At 46.0% G+C, this 16,872-nt stretch overlaps 1 protein-coding gene and 1 long non-coding RNA gene across 2 annotated transcripts; one reads left to right on the top strand and one right to left on the bottom strand.

The window, feature by feature from the left end:
* The first annotated feature begins 300 nt into the window (after positions 1–300).
* LOC126001326 (uncharacterized) lies at positions 301–4,855 on the top strand. The gene is made up of 4 exons (XR_007492871.1): positions 301–356; positions 1,057–1,183; positions 2,555–3,127; positions 4,106–4,855. It is a non-coding gene; the product is annotated as an uncharacterized LOC126001326 (long non-coding RNA).
* Positions 4,856–8,972: 4,117 nt separating this feature from the next.
* Positions 8,973–14,206, bottom strand: ZNF174 (zinc finger protein 174). Its single transcript, XM_049768555.1, has 3 exons — positions 13,620–14,206; positions 11,263–11,485; positions 8,973–9,615 (listed from the first exon to the last, which is right to left on the bottom strand). Exons 1-3 carry the CDS (start codon positions 14,013–14,015, stop codon positions 9,014–9,016), a joined length of 1,221 nt encoding a protein of 406 aa, XP_049624512.1. The 5' UTR covers positions 14,016–14,206; the 3' UTR covers positions 8,973–9,013.
* Positions 14,207–16,872: the final 2,666 nt, after the last annotated feature.

Below are 16,872 nucleotides of genomic sequence, written 5' to 3'. Positions count from 1 at the left end.
CATTTCCCAACATGCACCGGCTCTCACTTTTTCGGGAATCTTGATTGGACAGCTCCGGTGAAGGACCGCCCACTCGGAGGCCGCGGTGGCGAATCACAGGACAGACCAGCGTCTAAGTCTGGAAGGGGGCGGGCCTCCAGGCTGCTCTTGAGTACTTGGTACCCAAGTACCAAGGCTGCGGGGTTTTCTGGCTTCTTAGTTTTGGGGGCGGATTTTCTGCTGCATCCGGGCGTCCCCCATGAGCATCCTTTTCTCCCCTTCACAGCTCTGTGCTGAAGTCCCTGCGGTGGTGACTTGAACACAAGGCCTCCCACCTCCCTCACCTGACATTCAGGCTTCCGAGCACCGGGATGCAGGTGAGGCCACCAGGGTTGTTCTGGCACCCCCAGGTGCAGCCGCTGCTTTCTGGGCTCCTCAATTTGCCCTCCTCTGAGGCAGCCCGGACATGCCCTTGCCTCTGTTCCCAGAGCAGGCACACTGAGGAAATGTGTCTGGCATGAAGCCATCGGATCCATTCCCAACACCTGACCCTGCAGGCCGACTCTAGCTCATAGGGTCTTTGGGGAGCTGCACAACATGTAGGGTTCTAGACTTCACATTTATCCAGTAACCAGAAACCTCAAGAGACTGTTCGTCACCCCCAAATTTCTACTGACTGGTTGGGCTGTGGGTGCTAGTACCTAGAGCCTTCCCTGAAAGCAGCCTCTTAGGAGCCATATTGCAGCCAGTAGGGGACTTGTCTTGCACGCAATGGACCTTCCCTTTATCCCCAGCACCATAAAGGATCTCCAGCAATGCCAGGAGCCCATTCCTGAGTGCAGAGCCAGAGGAAGCCCTGTGCACAGCCTGTTGTCGCCCCAAAACAAAAGAACAGAGCTCCTGATGGGCCTTCTCAACCCCCCAGAGTCCATCATTCTCTGGGAGTTATACCACTAACCCCCATTTGTACTCTCCTTCAAGTCCTCGTTTCTTTCCCATTGCTTACCCCTTGGAATCTTTCACACTGTTTCTAGTGCTGCTCTGGCTTCCTAGACTGAGCTGGTTCTGCTGTTTCAGGATCCATTGCTCCTGGAGGACCTGGCTGTGTATTTCTGTCAGGAGGAGTATGTGAGCCTACACCCTGCCCAAAGGCCTTCCCGCAGTGATCCCATGCAGACGGGCTTGGAGGATGTGGCATCTTGGAGTAAGACATTTAATTATTATACAGTTGGAATTTTGGCCACTTGAAAATTAGGATTCCAACCCTTACTCACATGGTGGTATGGGAAGTTGGCCCTGCCCTTGGGTTTCTGTGTATATAGTAAGATCTTGAATGTAAGTAATAATTTTAAAGGCTGAGTATGAAAAGACAAAAGTAAACAAAAAATCCAGTCCTGGGGCCGGAGCAATAGCACAGCAGTAGGGCATTTATTTGCCTTGCACACGGCTGACCCAGGATCCCAGGATGGACCTCGGTTCGATCCCTGGAGTCCTATATGATTCCCTAAGCAAGGAGTAATTTCTGAGTGCATAGCCTGAGTATCACTGGATGTAACCCCCACCAAAAAAAAAAAAAAAAAAAAAAAAAACCACCAAAAAATCCAATCCTATTTAATCAGGATTGTGAATTTTTATTTTTATTTTATTGGGGGGGCACATTCAGCACTGCTCAGTGGTTACTCCTGGTTTTGTGCTCAAGAGTCACTCCTGGGAGGCTGGAGCAATAGCAGAGGTAGGACATTTGCCTTGCACACAGCCAAACTAGGTTCAATTCTTGGTGTAACATAATGTCCCCTAAGCCTGCCAGGGGCGTACTACTGACTCTTTGCTCAGAAATCACTCCTAAAAAGAAAACAAACAAAAAAAAAGAGGCTGGAGAGATACCACAGCGGTAGGGCATTTGCCTTGCATGCAGTCGATCCAGGACAGATGGTAGTTCGAATCCCAGCATCTCATATGGTCCCCCAAGCCTGCCAGGAGCAATTTTTGAGCACAGAGCCAGGAGTAACCTGAGCACTCCCAGGTGTGATCCAAAAACCCAACCCCTCCCCAAATATTACTCCTGGCAGGCTCAGAGGACCATATGGGATGCCAGGAATTGACTCCAGCTCTGTCCCGTGTCTGTCCCAGGTCAGCCTCAGCCACTCTCAAGCCCTACTGCTGTTGCTCCGGCCCCAGGCTCAGAGCCAAGAGTAACCCCTGAGTGGTGCTGGCTGTGGCTCAAAAATACAAAAGAAATAAATACATTAAAAAAAAAAGAATCACTCCTGACAGGCTCAGGAGATCATATGGGATGCTGGAGACTGAACCTGGGTCAGCCACGTGCAAGGCAAGCATCCTACCCACTGTGCTATTACTTCACCCTAATTGTGAATTTTTCACAACACAGCAGTTCCTAATAATACTCCCATGTACTTGTTACACACACTTTCCACTTGGGCCTATTCACTATCAGTGCCTGGCTGGCAGGAGCAGTTTGCTAGGTTCCCTGACTCCTCTGTAGCCAAAGTAGCTGATTTCTTCCCTGGCACTGCTTCATAGCATCCTTTATTTATTGCTTTATTTGTATTAACAGGAGAGGCAGGCAGGACTGAGGGAAACCAGAAGGTCAGCCAGGATTTCCTGGAAGTGGAGGAGCTTGCTCTAGGAAAATGCCCTATGGCTGTACCCACTGTGTTTAAACCAGAGATTTCTTCTGAGAATGAAGAGGGACACCCCGGAAAGAAGAAATCTGGAGGCACTTCTGCTCAAGAGATGAAGATGATAAACCTTCTGGTGACCATTGAAAATCACTTACCTTTAGTAGAGCTGTCACAGTGCCTAGAGATCAGGGCATTCTCTGAAATTTTGGAAGAAGCCACAGAGTTGTCTACATGTCCGGAATATGACAAGAGCTTCAATGACAAATCATGCCTTGTTTTACATGAGAAAATCCACCCAGGAGGGAAGCAACAGAGGTGTGGGCATTGAGAAAAGACTGTAGAAAAACAGGTCCCTCACCTGCTTCAGAATGACTGCTTCAGCAGCATACCCCTCTGTCTCAGCTTACAGACAACCCATCAAGGGCAAAACTCTATGAGGTTGGCAGGTGTGGGTGAGGCTTTCTGTGTCTCCTATGATTGGCTCGGCACACTTGTTGCCCACTGTGGTAAGTGTCCTGGTCAGAAAGCACATCTTGGGGTTGGAGCAATAGTCAGTGGGTTGGATATTCCCTTGCATGCAGCTGCCCCAGGTTAAATCCCCAGCATCCCATATGGTCCCCTGTGCCCTATCAGGAGTAATTCCTGAGCATACAACCAGGAGTAACCCCTGTGCACACCAGTGTAGCCTAAAAGAAAGCACACCATTTTCCTAAGGGAATGGTCACCAGATACTGGGTCACCTGTATGGGAAATGATTTGGATAGTCCTCACCCCTGAGCTTCTATAAGGACTTTGATTGCTGCCACAATTGTGGGGAAAATTTACATTGGTTCTCAAAACCCCAACCCAGAACGTCCTGAGTGTGCAGGATCTTCTTGGTTTTCCTGAGCCTACTGCACATCAGAGCTCCATAGTTGAGGACAGGCTCCAGTTCCATACATGCAAACCATTTGCAGCAGGCTTGGACATGAAGCCAAGGGCCGCCAGGACAGCATACAGGAGTGGGACCTTTCAGATGTACAGTGCCATAAGCCCCCCAAACCAAACAAAAGTAAAAGAAAGATGGTTTTGGATGTAGATGGTCTATCTTGCATGTGTGAAGCCCTGAGTTCCTTCCTCAGTAACTCAAAAGCCAAAACACTCATAATGGGCTCCATGTATTTCTTACCAGCATCTCTGAGATTCTGCTCTGACCAGCAATGATATTCACTTTCTCCCTGTTCTGTCAGTGTAAAAAGCTGGCATGAAGCCATATTAGCTCCTCTGCTAATTGAGAACCAAGGAAGTTTCAGGCCAGGGGATTCAGAAACGGGGACTCTGAGCATAAAGAGACTACAGAGATAGTAATAGCAGAGGAATTCCTCATCATTGCCTTCAAAAAGGATGTGGTAGGGGCAGAGTTAGGTCGTAAATGCTTTTCTATGTCTCAGTTTGGATTTTCACCTTTTACAATTAACTTCAGTTTTTATTTTTTCCCCTTCCAGATTTTGGAAGATTATGCCAAGGCTCCATAAGAGATTAGGAAAAAATAATACATTTTACAAAAAAATTTAATATATATTCTGATAAAATGCCTTTTCCTTGTGCCATTGTTTATAGTTAGTAGGCAAGGAAAAAAGTAAAACAAAACCCTGGGTGTTGGTTATTGGGACAGAGGCATATTTTTAGGTGTTGCCTTATTGTGCACTTAACCAAAAACATTTGGCAAATGTAATTCAAGATGCCTTGAGCTGAAGAAGTGGCAGAGAATGTTGCCAGTGAGTTCCATGTTATCCAGGAAGTTTGATTCTACACTACGCGGCACAGCTCAGGAAGACAATGCACAAGATTGGCTTTCAGGTTGGCAGCTATATACAACTAACACTTTCTGGATCAAAATTAAGACTGAAAATAGAAATACAGGGGCTTCATTGCTAACAACTGTTGGGTGATTGTTATGCTGCATGGATGGACACATCACAGAGGAAGACTCCTATCAACAGACAGCTTGGTTTTATTGATGAAGTGATAAAAATGTGTATCCAGTCCTAACAGGAAAGCCAGAAATAGGAGGGTGTGTAACAGTCATCACTGAAAACAGCTTTGTTCCAAATGCTAATAGTTTACATTTGTAATTTTAGAAGTGGTGAAATATTCACATTCTCAAAAGAGCTGGTCCCAAAATAATAATAGATAAGAGTCTACCTGTGTCTCCCCGATTTAGCTGAAAAAATTACTAACCCAGTAATTTAGGGATTTAAACTTACAATCACCTACCACAGTAAATGCCATTTTGAAGCTTTGATACCTGCAGTGTTGTAGGTGCATAGTTTTGCCAGCTGCAGTGCATTATACAATCTGACAAATGCAGATTTCTCAGTTCCCTGTCATTGTCTCTCTCTCTCTCTCTCTCTCTCTCTCTCTCTATATATATATATATATATATATACACACACACACACATATATATACACATACATAGACATGTATGTATGTCTGCAAAGCTGGTAAAAGTTTAGTTTGAATTGTTTGTTGAACTTTTTATCCCCATAGACTCCCAGTAGGAAAGTGTTTTTGCTTTGATCCTGTTTTGAATGTAGAGGAGTTTTTTAATCACTTTTCAGGATTGTGAGAAATGATCTGTTAGTGCATATTTATTACTCTATTTTAGTATTACACACTGAGAGAGCTCTCTATCTGCCATCAAGATGATTGTTAACATGCTTTCATAATTATGAGTATTTTTCCTATTTTTAACATCCCTTTTAATTCAATCTACAATGGAGGGGAATATGCCAAATATGTTTTTCCAACCATAAAAATATGATGCAATCTCTCCATCTCTTTAGAACCTCATGTTATAAGCCCTCATCCTGTTAATGTTTCTATATTACTGTTGTTGGTCCTTTTTGCTTTGGGTTCAAGTTCTTACTTAGATATAGCTTTATGTATCTGATGTGCAATTTGGCACCTTATTAATAAATTACTTTTCATGATGACAGTGAACTGTGTTTTCTTTGATTTGGTTTTGAGGCCACTCGGTGGTGCTTTAGGATCACTTCTGATTGTGCTTATGGATGAAGAGAGAACCCAGGTTAGCAAATGTCTAATTCGCTGTGCTCTGGGAGACACGTCTGGTAGCCACAGCCTCATCTCCAAGCATGTACTTCAAGGCACTGAGGATTAGGCTGGGGACATAAGTCTGCTGTGGAAACATCCTAAGCCATGACACCATCTTCTGGACCTTTCTCACATGGGATCAGAGTTGCTTCAATACATTTTGGAGGTACTGGTTAAGCAGCTAAGTTGCCTTTAAAAAATTGCGTCTGTGTGTATACATACATAGAGGCTTTTTAGGCTACACCTTGCAATACTCAGGGCTCACTCATTCACTCAGGATGTACTCTCCTGGCAGTGCTCAGGGCCAGTTGCATGCAAGATAACTGTACTACTACTTTTTTTTGTTTTGTTTTTGGGTTACACCCGGCTGTGCTCAGGGGTTACTCCTGGCTGTCTGCTCAGAAATAGCTCCTGGCTGGCATGGGGGACCATATGGGACACCGGGATTCAAACCAACCACCTTTGGTCCTGGATTGGCTGCTTGCAAGGAAAATGCTGCAGTGCTATGTCTCTGGATCCAACTGTACTACTTCTGTACTAATGTACTATTATACCACTCCACTGTCCTATTGCTCTGGCTTAAGTCATCTTTTGGACCTTAACTTTTTTTGTATGATACTGGAGAATTAACCCTCAGCTTCACATATGTTAAGGCAGATGCTCTAATGCCCAGCTACATTCCTAACCCCTAGTTTTGCTATTCTCATAGCTACCGACTTAGGTAAAAAGAGGAGTAAAAATTCCCTTTGACACCTTCCTAACTATACTCATTTGCTTCTCATTGTAACTTTTCTCTATCTCTTGAGTGGAGATGTGGAAGCTCTGAAGATTTTCTAAATCAAAGGTACTTTGATATAATGAGATCCCCTTAAATATGTATGTGGATGTGTGTTACTTAGAAACCCTCTGTGCTCAAATGAGTTCAACTCCCTTCATTTATCTTTTGTAATGAACTTCCAGGAATTACAGAATAGTATAAAAATATTAGAAAAGCTTTATATTGCTTCTTTCTGTGGGAGGCAGCCCAGAAGAACATAATCTCTCTAGGACCCAAACCTGGTAAGATGTCCTTACCCAACCAATGTGGGGGCTGATTCCTGCCGTGTGATTGGGCACCAGAGATCCATTATAAAGGGCTGCTGCCCTGCTCCCTGCCTTTCTTCGGGAGGCAGCCCAGAAGACACCAATGAACATAAGCTCTCCAGGGACACCCAACCAATGTGACTGATTCCTGCCATGTGATTGGGCACCAGAGAGCCATTATAAAGGACTGCTACACTGCTCTCTGCCTGCTTTTTGGATGGAGCCAGAGGAGCGCTTTCGCTCTGCATGCGCATCTTTTTTTTTTTTTTTTTTTTTTTGGTCACACCCGGCAGTGCTCAGGGGTTATTCCTGGCTCCAGGCTCAGAAATTGCTCCTGGCAGGCACGGGGGACCACATGGGACGCTGGGATTCGAACCGATGACCTCCTGCATGAAAGGCAAACGCCTTACCTCCATGCTATCTCTCCAGCCCCTGCATGCGCATCTTTTAACCCCTGAACCCCACCTCAGCACAGAGTAAAAACCACACTACAAGCGTCACAGTGGGGAAATAATGCAGGACAACCCCATGTATAGAGAATGAAGATGGCTGCTCTGATGACCTAAAAAAGTACCAAACAGCTAATTATCCTCTCAGATAAGGTGTTTAGAGAATTATGGAGGATGTTCATGGAGCTCAAAAGAAAGCATAGATAGACTTGAATGGAACACAAATAAGAATCAGGAGGATATGAAGATTGAAATTAGAAAACTTCATACTGAACTAACAGGTCTGAATAACTCGGTTTATGAATTGAAAAACCTCAAAAGAAAGCCTCTCCACTGGAGTAATGGCAGCTGCAAACAGGGTCAGTGAACCAGAGGATGAGATACAGAACAACTCCATACAGCAGAAAAGCTGGAAGAGAACCTTAAAGAAAATGGTCAGACAATGTCTAAACTACTCTAAGAATGTGAACAGATGAAAATAGAAGTCTTTGATAAACTCAACAGAAACAACATAGGAATCATTGAAGCCCCAGAGACCCAGGAAGAGAATAATAGTAAGAGGAGCTGGAACAGGGCCGAAGAAATAGCACAGCGGTCAGGCATTTGCCTTGCAAGCAGCCGATCCAGTACGGATGGTGGTTTGAATCCCGGCATCCCAACGGTCCTCGTGCCTGCCAGGAGCAATTTCTGAGCACAGAGCCAGGAGTAACTCCTGAGCAGCACTGGGTGTGACCCATAAACCAAAAAAAAAAGGAGTTGGAGGAAGAGAGAAGAGGAAGAAGAGTAAGAAAAAATAGGGGCTGGAGAGATAGCATGGAGGTAAGAGTATTTGCCTTGCATGCAGGATGATGGTTCGAATCCCAGCATCCCATATGGTCCCCGAGCCTGCCAGGAGCGATTACTGAGCGTAGAACCAGGAGTAACCCCTGAGCGCTACTGGGTGTGACCCCCCCCACACAAAAAAGAATAAGGTGAAGAAGAGTAAGAAGAATAAGAAGAATAAGGTGAAGAAAAGTAAGAAGGGGAAGAAAAGAAGATAAAGAAGAGGAGGAGACTAAGGATGTGATTCAATTTGTAGTGTAGATGACCTATATATCTCAATGCTTAGATTTGATCCCTAATGATCTCAATGTTCATGCTCTATTATTCTCACAGCTTGTATGAACTCATGTATACATATCTATGTATAAAATATGTGATTTATTTATGTACGCTCACATCTAATAAAGCAACTGTAAAAATACAGGCAGGGATGGGTACAAAGGGAGGGGGCAGTGGTGGTGGGAATGTTGCACTGGTGAAGGGGGGTATTCTGTTTATGACTGAAACCCAACTACAATCACACTTGTAATCATGGTGCTTAAATAAAGATTTTATTAAAAACAAAAACACAAAAGAAAAGCTTTATACCAATGAACTTTGGCCTTGACATCCTGGTAGGTCACTTGTCTTTATTAAAGTAAGTGCATGATAAAGATTGTCTGGTATAACAGCAAATGCTATAAATAACCATAAATAGAATATATACTTAAGTATATCTTAGAGAACCAGGGGTATACCTTCATTGTACTGCTTGTCCCTCAGCCAATGTGTCCTACTCTCCAACAGATTCCACTTCTCTGTGTCCTGATGGCCATCATATGCCTGTACACTTACAGGGCCACCTTGCTTGGCTGAGAGGTCAGGCAGCCAAATTTGTGATTGTCATGCAAAGTAAGGGGAGGGGAAACATCAGACCCTTCCTCTTCACAAAAGCATGATTCAGTCACTATGGTGGAGCCGGTGGTGCTGGTGAAGGTTTGAGCTCTGCCGAAAGCTTTTCCCACATTGTCCACACTGGTAGGGTTTTTCCCCTGTATGGATCCTTTGGTGGAGTTTCAGGGTTGACTGCCGTCCAAAGCAGTTGCCACACTCTCCACAGCTGTAGGGCCGCTCCCCTGTGTGGACACGCTTATGTCTTTTCAACTCTGAATTCCACATGAAGCTTTTCCCACAGTCCTCACACTTGTACGGTTTTCTCACCAAGTGGACGGGCTGGTGGCCAAGACGTTGCAAACAGATGCTCAGGCTCTTTTTATTTCCTTTGCTTTTCTTCAGCTCCCTCAGTGGGTGGCTTTTTAAGGGATTGCCCAAGTGTTCCAGATCCCTGCAGTATCTCTGGTACTGAACAAATGGCTTTTGAGTGGTGGGAGGGCTTATCTGTCGCCATGACAAGTGGGGTTCACTTCTATTTGCTGCTCTTGGTTCAGGACTCTGCAGACCATTGTCTCTTGACCTGTTGACTGACACCACACATGTCTTTGCTCCTTTAGGCCCCTCCTTTTGCGGATTTTCCTTGTTGTCATTTTTCATTTTAGGGGTCTCTATAATTAGAAAGAAATGTTTCATTATTTATTTTTTGGACGTTGAAGAAAGAAACCCAACATAACAAGGCTTCTCAAACCATTGTCTTTCATCAGGAATTTGCATAAAACCCCCCCGAAGTGTTTGTAATTTGGAACATAGGCTAACGACTATCAGAATTAAGATTCAAGATACCATTAAGCTGGGATTGCCTAGTGTCAAGTTAGAGGATCTAGTTTAACTACATCTAGGAGGATTTATGTGTATGAGTGACAGAGCCAATAGAGCCAATAGTCACATATGGCTTTTGAGTACTTGAAATGTGTGGTTCATATTCTTTAGGACCATGAAGGCTGCAGGTAATGAGGCAGGATCTCAGCCAAGGCTCTGGTTTCTTTACCTGCTTCAAATAGTCTCCACTTCTGAGTTCCAGCATTCATCAGATCTAAGCAGTCCACTGAACACAGCATCTGTCATGGAAACAAGGCTCTAGCTTCTTTCTAACCCTATTCTTTAACCCACTGAACATGTCCTATACTTACATCACCAAGCCTGAAAGTGTCACTGCTAATCTGGGAGATCAGGCTGGTGGAGAGCACAACCAGCTATTGAAATGTCACTGTACCAGCGACAGAAACAGATACAGGGGTTTAAAACATCAACAGTATCACAAGAAGAGGATAAGCAGACAAGAATGATGAGCCTGTTCTATAACAGGCAAAAACCCCCCAACAAACATCCTTAAGTAACAAAGCTTAGCCAAAGATTGCATGGAAGTTCAATGATCATATTGACATGTCTCTATTAAAAGAAACTTTGAAAGGGACAGAAAGTAGATTACAGAAAAATATTTCATGACAGACTAGAGAGATAAGGTGCTTGCCTTGTACACACAGACCTGGATTCAATCCCTGGCATCCCATATGGTCCCCTTGCCAGCCAGGAGTGAACCCTGAGTTCAGAGGCAAAGTAACCCCTAAGCACCAGCAGGCATATCCCAATAATAAACAAACAAAAAGTATAACCTTTCATGAACTGGACTGTCAAAAAATCATTAACAAAAAGTGATTAGAAAATTAAATTAGATTAGAAAGTTATTATATTATTATTACTGGGTATAATATCATTACCATTCTACATAGTAGAATTTGTTGTGTATTAAAATTAGGGGCCGGAGAGATAGCACAGTGGTGTTTGCCTTGCAAGCAGCTGACCCAGGATCCAAGGTGGCTGGTTTGAATCCCAGTGTCCCATATGGTCCCCCATGCCTGCCAGGAGCTATTTCTGAGCAGATAGCCAGGAGTAACCCCTGAGCACCGCTGGGTGTGGCCCAAAAACCAAAAAAAAAAAAAAAATTAACTATTACTTGAGATACTGGTACAGGGGTTAAGTTGCTTGCCTTGCCTTTAGCCATCCCTGGTTCTATGCAGGTAAGGCATTTATTTGCTTTGCACAAGGCCTGGGTTCAAGCTCTAGCACCACATATGGATCCTTGAGCCTGCCAGGAGTGATCCCTGAGTTCTGCCAGGTGTATCTTAAGAACCAAACAGGAAAAGAGAAACAAAAAATCTGGGCTATAAACAAAAAATCTGAAATACAGATATTTCAGAAGCACAAACTGCTGTGATGGTGATGGTTGCTGAGGAAAGAGGAAGCACAGTGCTTACCTGTCCTGGCTACTTTGAGGGCTGGCTCCTGAAGGAGTGGAGGCTTTTCCCAATGATGTGGGCTCAATGAGTCCTGTGATCCAGCCTGGAAAGGCTCCCCTGGAGAGTTCTCCTGGAGAGATCTCCTAGGAGTTTGCATCTGAAAGCCCAGCAGCTCCTGCTCTCCAAGCTGAGATCCCGTTTTCTCCAAGAGCACCCTCTGCCCTTGTACACACACAGCCACCTAGGGATGAGGCTTCATGTTAGAGCACAGGAGACTGACAGGGCTGCTGAGTCATCAGTTTCATCCTGGAAATCCCAGATACCAGCCAGGCTGGGGAAGAAATATTGAGAGGCTCAAAAAAAGCAGAGGGGAACATGCAGAATACAGAACAAGGTGTGGTAGCTGGTAGCCCTGGGGTCCTGTGCCTGGGATCAAGGTCATAGGAAGAGAGCTGGCCTATAGCTCTGTGCTGACAAGAGCCCATCATGCCCCATCTGCCTGCCAGAAACAGAAGGAAAAGGCCAAAAAGGGCATTAAAAACTTTGCAGATCTTGGGGCCAGAGCAGTGACACAAGCAGTAGGGTGTCTGCCTTGCACACAGCTGACCTAGGTTGGACCACGGTTCAATCCCTTGGTGTCCCATATGGTCCCCAAGCCAGAAGCGATTTCTGAGCACATAGCTAGGAGTAACCCCTGAGAGTCACCAAAACCAAACCAACCAAACAAACAAACAAAACCCTATGCAGACATTGGAACTGGAGTGATAACAGCAGATAGGATGTTTGCCTTACATGTGGCCAACCCAAGTTCTATTCCCAGCATCCCATATGGTCTCCCCAAGTCTGCCAGGAGTGATTTCTGAGCACAGTTACGAGTAACCCTTAGTATTGCTGGGTGTGTCCCCCCCAAAAAAACCCCAAAACAAAACAAACCTATGCAGATCTGGAGCCAGAGTGATAGCACAGTGGGTAGAGTGTTTGAATTGCATGTGCCCAACTGGGTTTGATCCTCAGCATCCCTATGGTCCCCTGAGCCCACTGGGAGTGCTACCTAAATTTAGTCAGGAATAACCCGAGTGCCACCAGTATAGCCAGAAACAACAAAAACAAACCTATGCATATCTATGGGGCCAGAATGATAGTATAACAGATAACGTGCTTGCCTTGCATGCAGCCAACCCTGGGACAATTCCAGGCAACCAGTTTGGTCCTCCATGCACCATGTGAAGTCATTCCTCAGTTCAGAGCCAGGAGTAATCCCTGAGCATCACTAGGTTGTTGCTCAAAAAGAAAGGAAAAAAAAAAAAAAAAACCTTGATCCTTTTTCTTTTGGGAGCAAAATGATAGTACAGCAGGTAGAGTGCTTACCTTCCATATGGTCTTGAATATGGCTGACCCAGGTTCAATCCTGGGCATCCAATATGTTCTCCTAGCACCACCAGGAGTAATCCTGGAGCATAGAACCAGGATTAACCTGAACATTTTTTAGGTGTGGTCCCAAAACCAAACAAACAAAAACGATGCAGATCTAGGGCCAGACAGATATTATGGGAGGTGATGCACCTGTCTGGCAAGTGTTCACTTCCTGACTACCTCAGGTTTGGATAACCAGGTACCCTGAGCACCTCTAAGCGCCTTCCTGAGCACAGAGCTAGGAACTGCCCTTAAGCAATGCTGGGTGAGGCCCCAACCACCTATTCTGCTGCTCCCTAAAATAAAAAGACAAAACCTTGTATATCAAATAAAGTCTTTTGTCCATGTGACTGATCTAGCTTGAGTCCTGCCCCAGCGCTGCTCCAGAATCACTTCTGTTTCCTAAGCACAGAGCTCTAACTTCCTGCTCAGAATCTAACTGGGGTCTGAGATAGTGGCCAGCTGTACTGTAATTTCCTGATCCAAAGGACTATGCTACCAGTGCACAGGGGCAAGGACAGATGAAATTCCTGAGTCCAATACCTACTCTCATGGCTAAGAAAACTTTGTAGGAAAACTTTAAGACGAATGGTTGGTGGGAATAGCTGGCAGCAAAGATTCTGCCACGTTTTTTGTTTGTTTGTTTGTTTAGAGCCACACCTGTAGATGATTCAGGGGTAACTCCTGGCTCAGCATTCAGGGATCGCTCCTAGCAAGCTCTGGGGGGGGGGGGGGAGCAGGGGTGTCATGTGGGGTGTTGGAGATCTAACAGGTGCAAAGCAAACACCCTCCCTCTGGCAGCTCTCCCAGACAATTGGGGCCCATCAACGAATGGCAGACCCTCTCTGACACAGAAGCTGAAAGAAGCACTAGAAAGCACCCAGTTCACTTCTGGGCCTGTCCCTGGGGGAAGGACGCAAAGACCAGACAACCCATGCCTGCTCAGGGGGTCCTCCCCTTACCCATTGCTTTGGCATTTTGGCCTCTCTGTGGCAATCCTCCACCAGAGCCACCATCTCCTTGCTGCTCCCTGGACACTGTCCCTGGAGCCGCTCCTGAATATCGGGGGGCAGGATGTGACGGAACTGCTCCAGTACCAGCAGCTCTAAAATCTGCTCCTTGCTGTGCAGCTCGGGCCTCAGCCACTGTCGGCAGAGCAGCTGGAGGCGGGAAAGCGCCTCCTGGGGCCCTGACACCTCCAGGTAAGAAAACTGCCTGAAGCTCTGCCTCGAGAGCTCAGGGTCGGGGCCGGCTCGGGGCGACGGGTCCCCCTTCTTCTCCTCGAGCCTCGCGACGATGTGTGTCTCGGACTGGGAGCGGGCTTGGGAGCTCAAAGCCATCTCCAACTTGGCTGCCATGTCGGGGGGTTCGGGCTCAGCTGAGGCCGTGGGGGGGCCCTGGAGGGCGCTGCTGGCTCATTCGTCAGTCAGGACTTCAGGCTCCCGAGGTAGACATCAGTTTCTGTCAGCGAAGGCGACGCCTGTTGGTTAGCTGCGACAGGCGGGATCGCCTGGCAGGAAAGCTGTGGGAAAGCGCCGAGCTCCCTGACTGGAGGTCTAGACTGGCAGAGGTTGCCGCCTCAACTTCCACAGAGCGGGGTGCAGCGGTCCCGCATCTCGCCGGGCAGCGACACCCACCCAAGGGCGCCCAGCTCGAGTCTGGAGTCTCCACAGGCCCCGGTGCAACTAACACCGGGCGGACCGGAAGTGAGTCTGGCCCGGCGCCGACTGACAGCGCGATCACCTGAGGTGATCTGCAACCCAGGTGGTCTCGACCACGCCCACCAGCTCAGAGAACCGCCCGGAACGTCCCGCCCTCTCCCTGAGCTGATTGGTTCAGACACTCCAGCCTCAGGACGAGCGCGCCTCCCACGCGCAGTGCATCCCGGGAGTTGTACTTCCAGCTGCAAGGGGATGAGGAGCGTGTCTCTTACTCGCAGTGCATCCTGGGAGTTGTAGTCCCAGGCCAGGCCCGTGCGCCTGCGCTGTGAGCGATCAGTGAGGGGATGCTCCTGACTCAGATTTCCCGCCCTCTCAGCGCCCCCATCCCTGCTCCCTGGCCTGTGAGAATGAGGCTGCTTTCCTTCTGTAGCACTTTCTGGCTCCCATAGTGTCTGTCCCCTCCCAACGCCTCAAGCTCGAATGAAGGAGGCCCTCTATTGTAGATAGTTCTTCATATCCCAATCCTGAGGGGAGTGGGGACTCGGGTCTGGAAATTTAGAGCTGCTGCAGGAAATAATCCAAACCAAGATGGAGAGATGAAACGGATCTGGGGATCTTTCCATCACACTATTATAGGGGCCGGAGCAGCAGTTCAAGTGGTAGGGTGTTTGCCTTGCACATGGCTAACCTAGGACGGACCGTGGTTCAACCCCCCAACTTCCCATATGGTCTCCCAAGCCAGGACTGATTTCTGAGTACACAGCCAGGAGTAACCCCTGAGTGTCACCGGGTATGGCCCCAAAAGCAAAAAACAAATAAACAAACAAACACCATTATTGTAATAATACACTGAGATAATAGAGATGAGGTCTGGAAGGTCTGGCCCATGATATGAAGCTTGCCACAAGAGTGGTGATTCAGTTGGAGAAATGACTACATTGACAACTACCATGGCAATGGTAGCGAGTGAGTGGAATAGAAGGCCTGTCTTGATTGCAGGCAAGAAGTGGTGGAGGAGGGAGAGGGATGACATTGGTGGTGGGAATGTTGAACTAGTGACAGGTGTTCTTTTTATTTATTTATCTATATAACTGAAACCCAACTACAAACATGTTTGTAATCATGGTTCTTAAAGATATGAGGGGGAAAGAGATAGGAACTTCTCTCTTACCTAAGATTTCCCCCATTTTATTGGACCTATGCAAAAAGGAAAAAGATGGGGCCAGAGAGATAGCATGGAGGTAAGGCGTTTGCCTTTCATGCAGAAGGTCATCGGTTCGAATCCCGGCGCCCCATATGGTCCCCCTTGCCTGCCAGGAGCAATTTCTGAGCATGGAGCCAGGAGTAACCCCTGAGCACTGCCGGGTGTGACCCAAAAATAAAAAAAAAAAAAAAGGAAAAAGATAATGCCACAGAGTACGATTGGGGGACCAAGGGGCCTATGGCTAAGTAGTATATCTAGCCCTCAGTTAATGTCATGCTTCATAATCCCCGATACATATGTCTAGTAACAACACTGTTCCTCGGGAAACACATATTCCCTAACATTTTCTACTGAACAAGTCCAAAGGGACAATATTGCATCTCCATAAAGAAAAAAAAGCACGTAAATAAGTATATATATATATATATATATATATATATATATATATATATATATATAGTAAAGTAATACAGCTAAGAAATATACATATCTCCCTTATGTCTTTTGAGTAAGTCCAAAGACAGGTAGAATCTGGATTACTGCTTCAGCCAATGAAGTGATCTTTCGGTAGATGGCAGTTACGGGGCAGATGGCTAGAGTCACAGACCAAGATATGTCCTTGAGCTAAGGTCCACTCAAAAAGCCAAATCAGGTCATGGGAAGCAGTCCATAGTAATGAGAAGTGAAAGGGGTGGCGGTGGGGTGGTCTCCAGGTCATAAGAGGTGTAAATCTGTAGAAGGTAAAGGGAGGGCAGCAATTCTGGAATAAGTGAACATAGGGAAACAATAAGAAAGGTTTTGTGTACATGGATTCTGTTTTATTTATCTTAATGTTCTTTGGCTGAAAGTTCAAAGTTAAGATATCAGCAAGGGGACTTCTGAGAATTATGTTATGGCTGATTGTCCTTCCACTGTAACTTTACCTTGTCCTCTTTCTTTGCATCTTTTGTTCTCATAATTCAAAATAAAAAAAAATTAAAAAAAAAGAAAGGTTTTGTAGAGTGACAGGCAGGGCAACAATTCTGGTATAAGTGAACACAGGAAAACAATAAGAAAGGTTTTGTAGAGTGACAGGCAGGGGGAGGGAGAAAGTGGTGCAACACAAATGGACATAAGACTAACATAAGGGTGACCACCCCACCCCCACCCCAACACAGACATACATTGAGATTGAAAAGTATGTTTACAACTGTAAAACTGACCCATTCAGGAACAGGTCAAAGTGCTTCATAGATATAAAGCTGACAGGTAAGGTGGAGAGGAAATTTTCTAATTTCTAGGTATGACTGCTGTGAGGGTAGACTTGGTTATAAAAGTGTTGTGTATGTAAACATTTTATGGGATTATTAT

The sequence above is a fragment of the Suncus etruscus genome, chromosome 2 (assembly GCF_024139225.1).
Source record: "Suncus etruscus isolate mSunEtr1 chromosome 2, mSunEtr1.pri.cur, whole genome shotgun sequence".
Classification (NCBI taxonomy): Eukaryota; Metazoa; Chordata; class Mammalia; order Eulipotyphla; family Soricidae; genus Suncus; species Suncus etruscus.
This window is presented reverse-complemented; position numbering and strand designations above follow the sequence as displayed.

Coding starts and splice junctions, on each gene's coding strand:
- ZNF174 (XM_049768555.1), bottom strand. CDS start 14,015: ATGGCAGCCAAGTTGGAGATGGCTTTGAGCTCCCAAGCCCGCTCCCAG. Junction 11,486..13,619: donor CCAAAATGCCAAAGCAATGG/GTAAGGGGAGGA, acceptor CCTCATCCCTAG/GTGGCTGTGTGTGTACAAGG. Junction 9,616..11,262: donor CCTCAAAGTAGCCAGGACAG/GTAAGCACTGTG, acceptor TTCTAATTATAG/AGACCCCTAAAATGAAAAAT.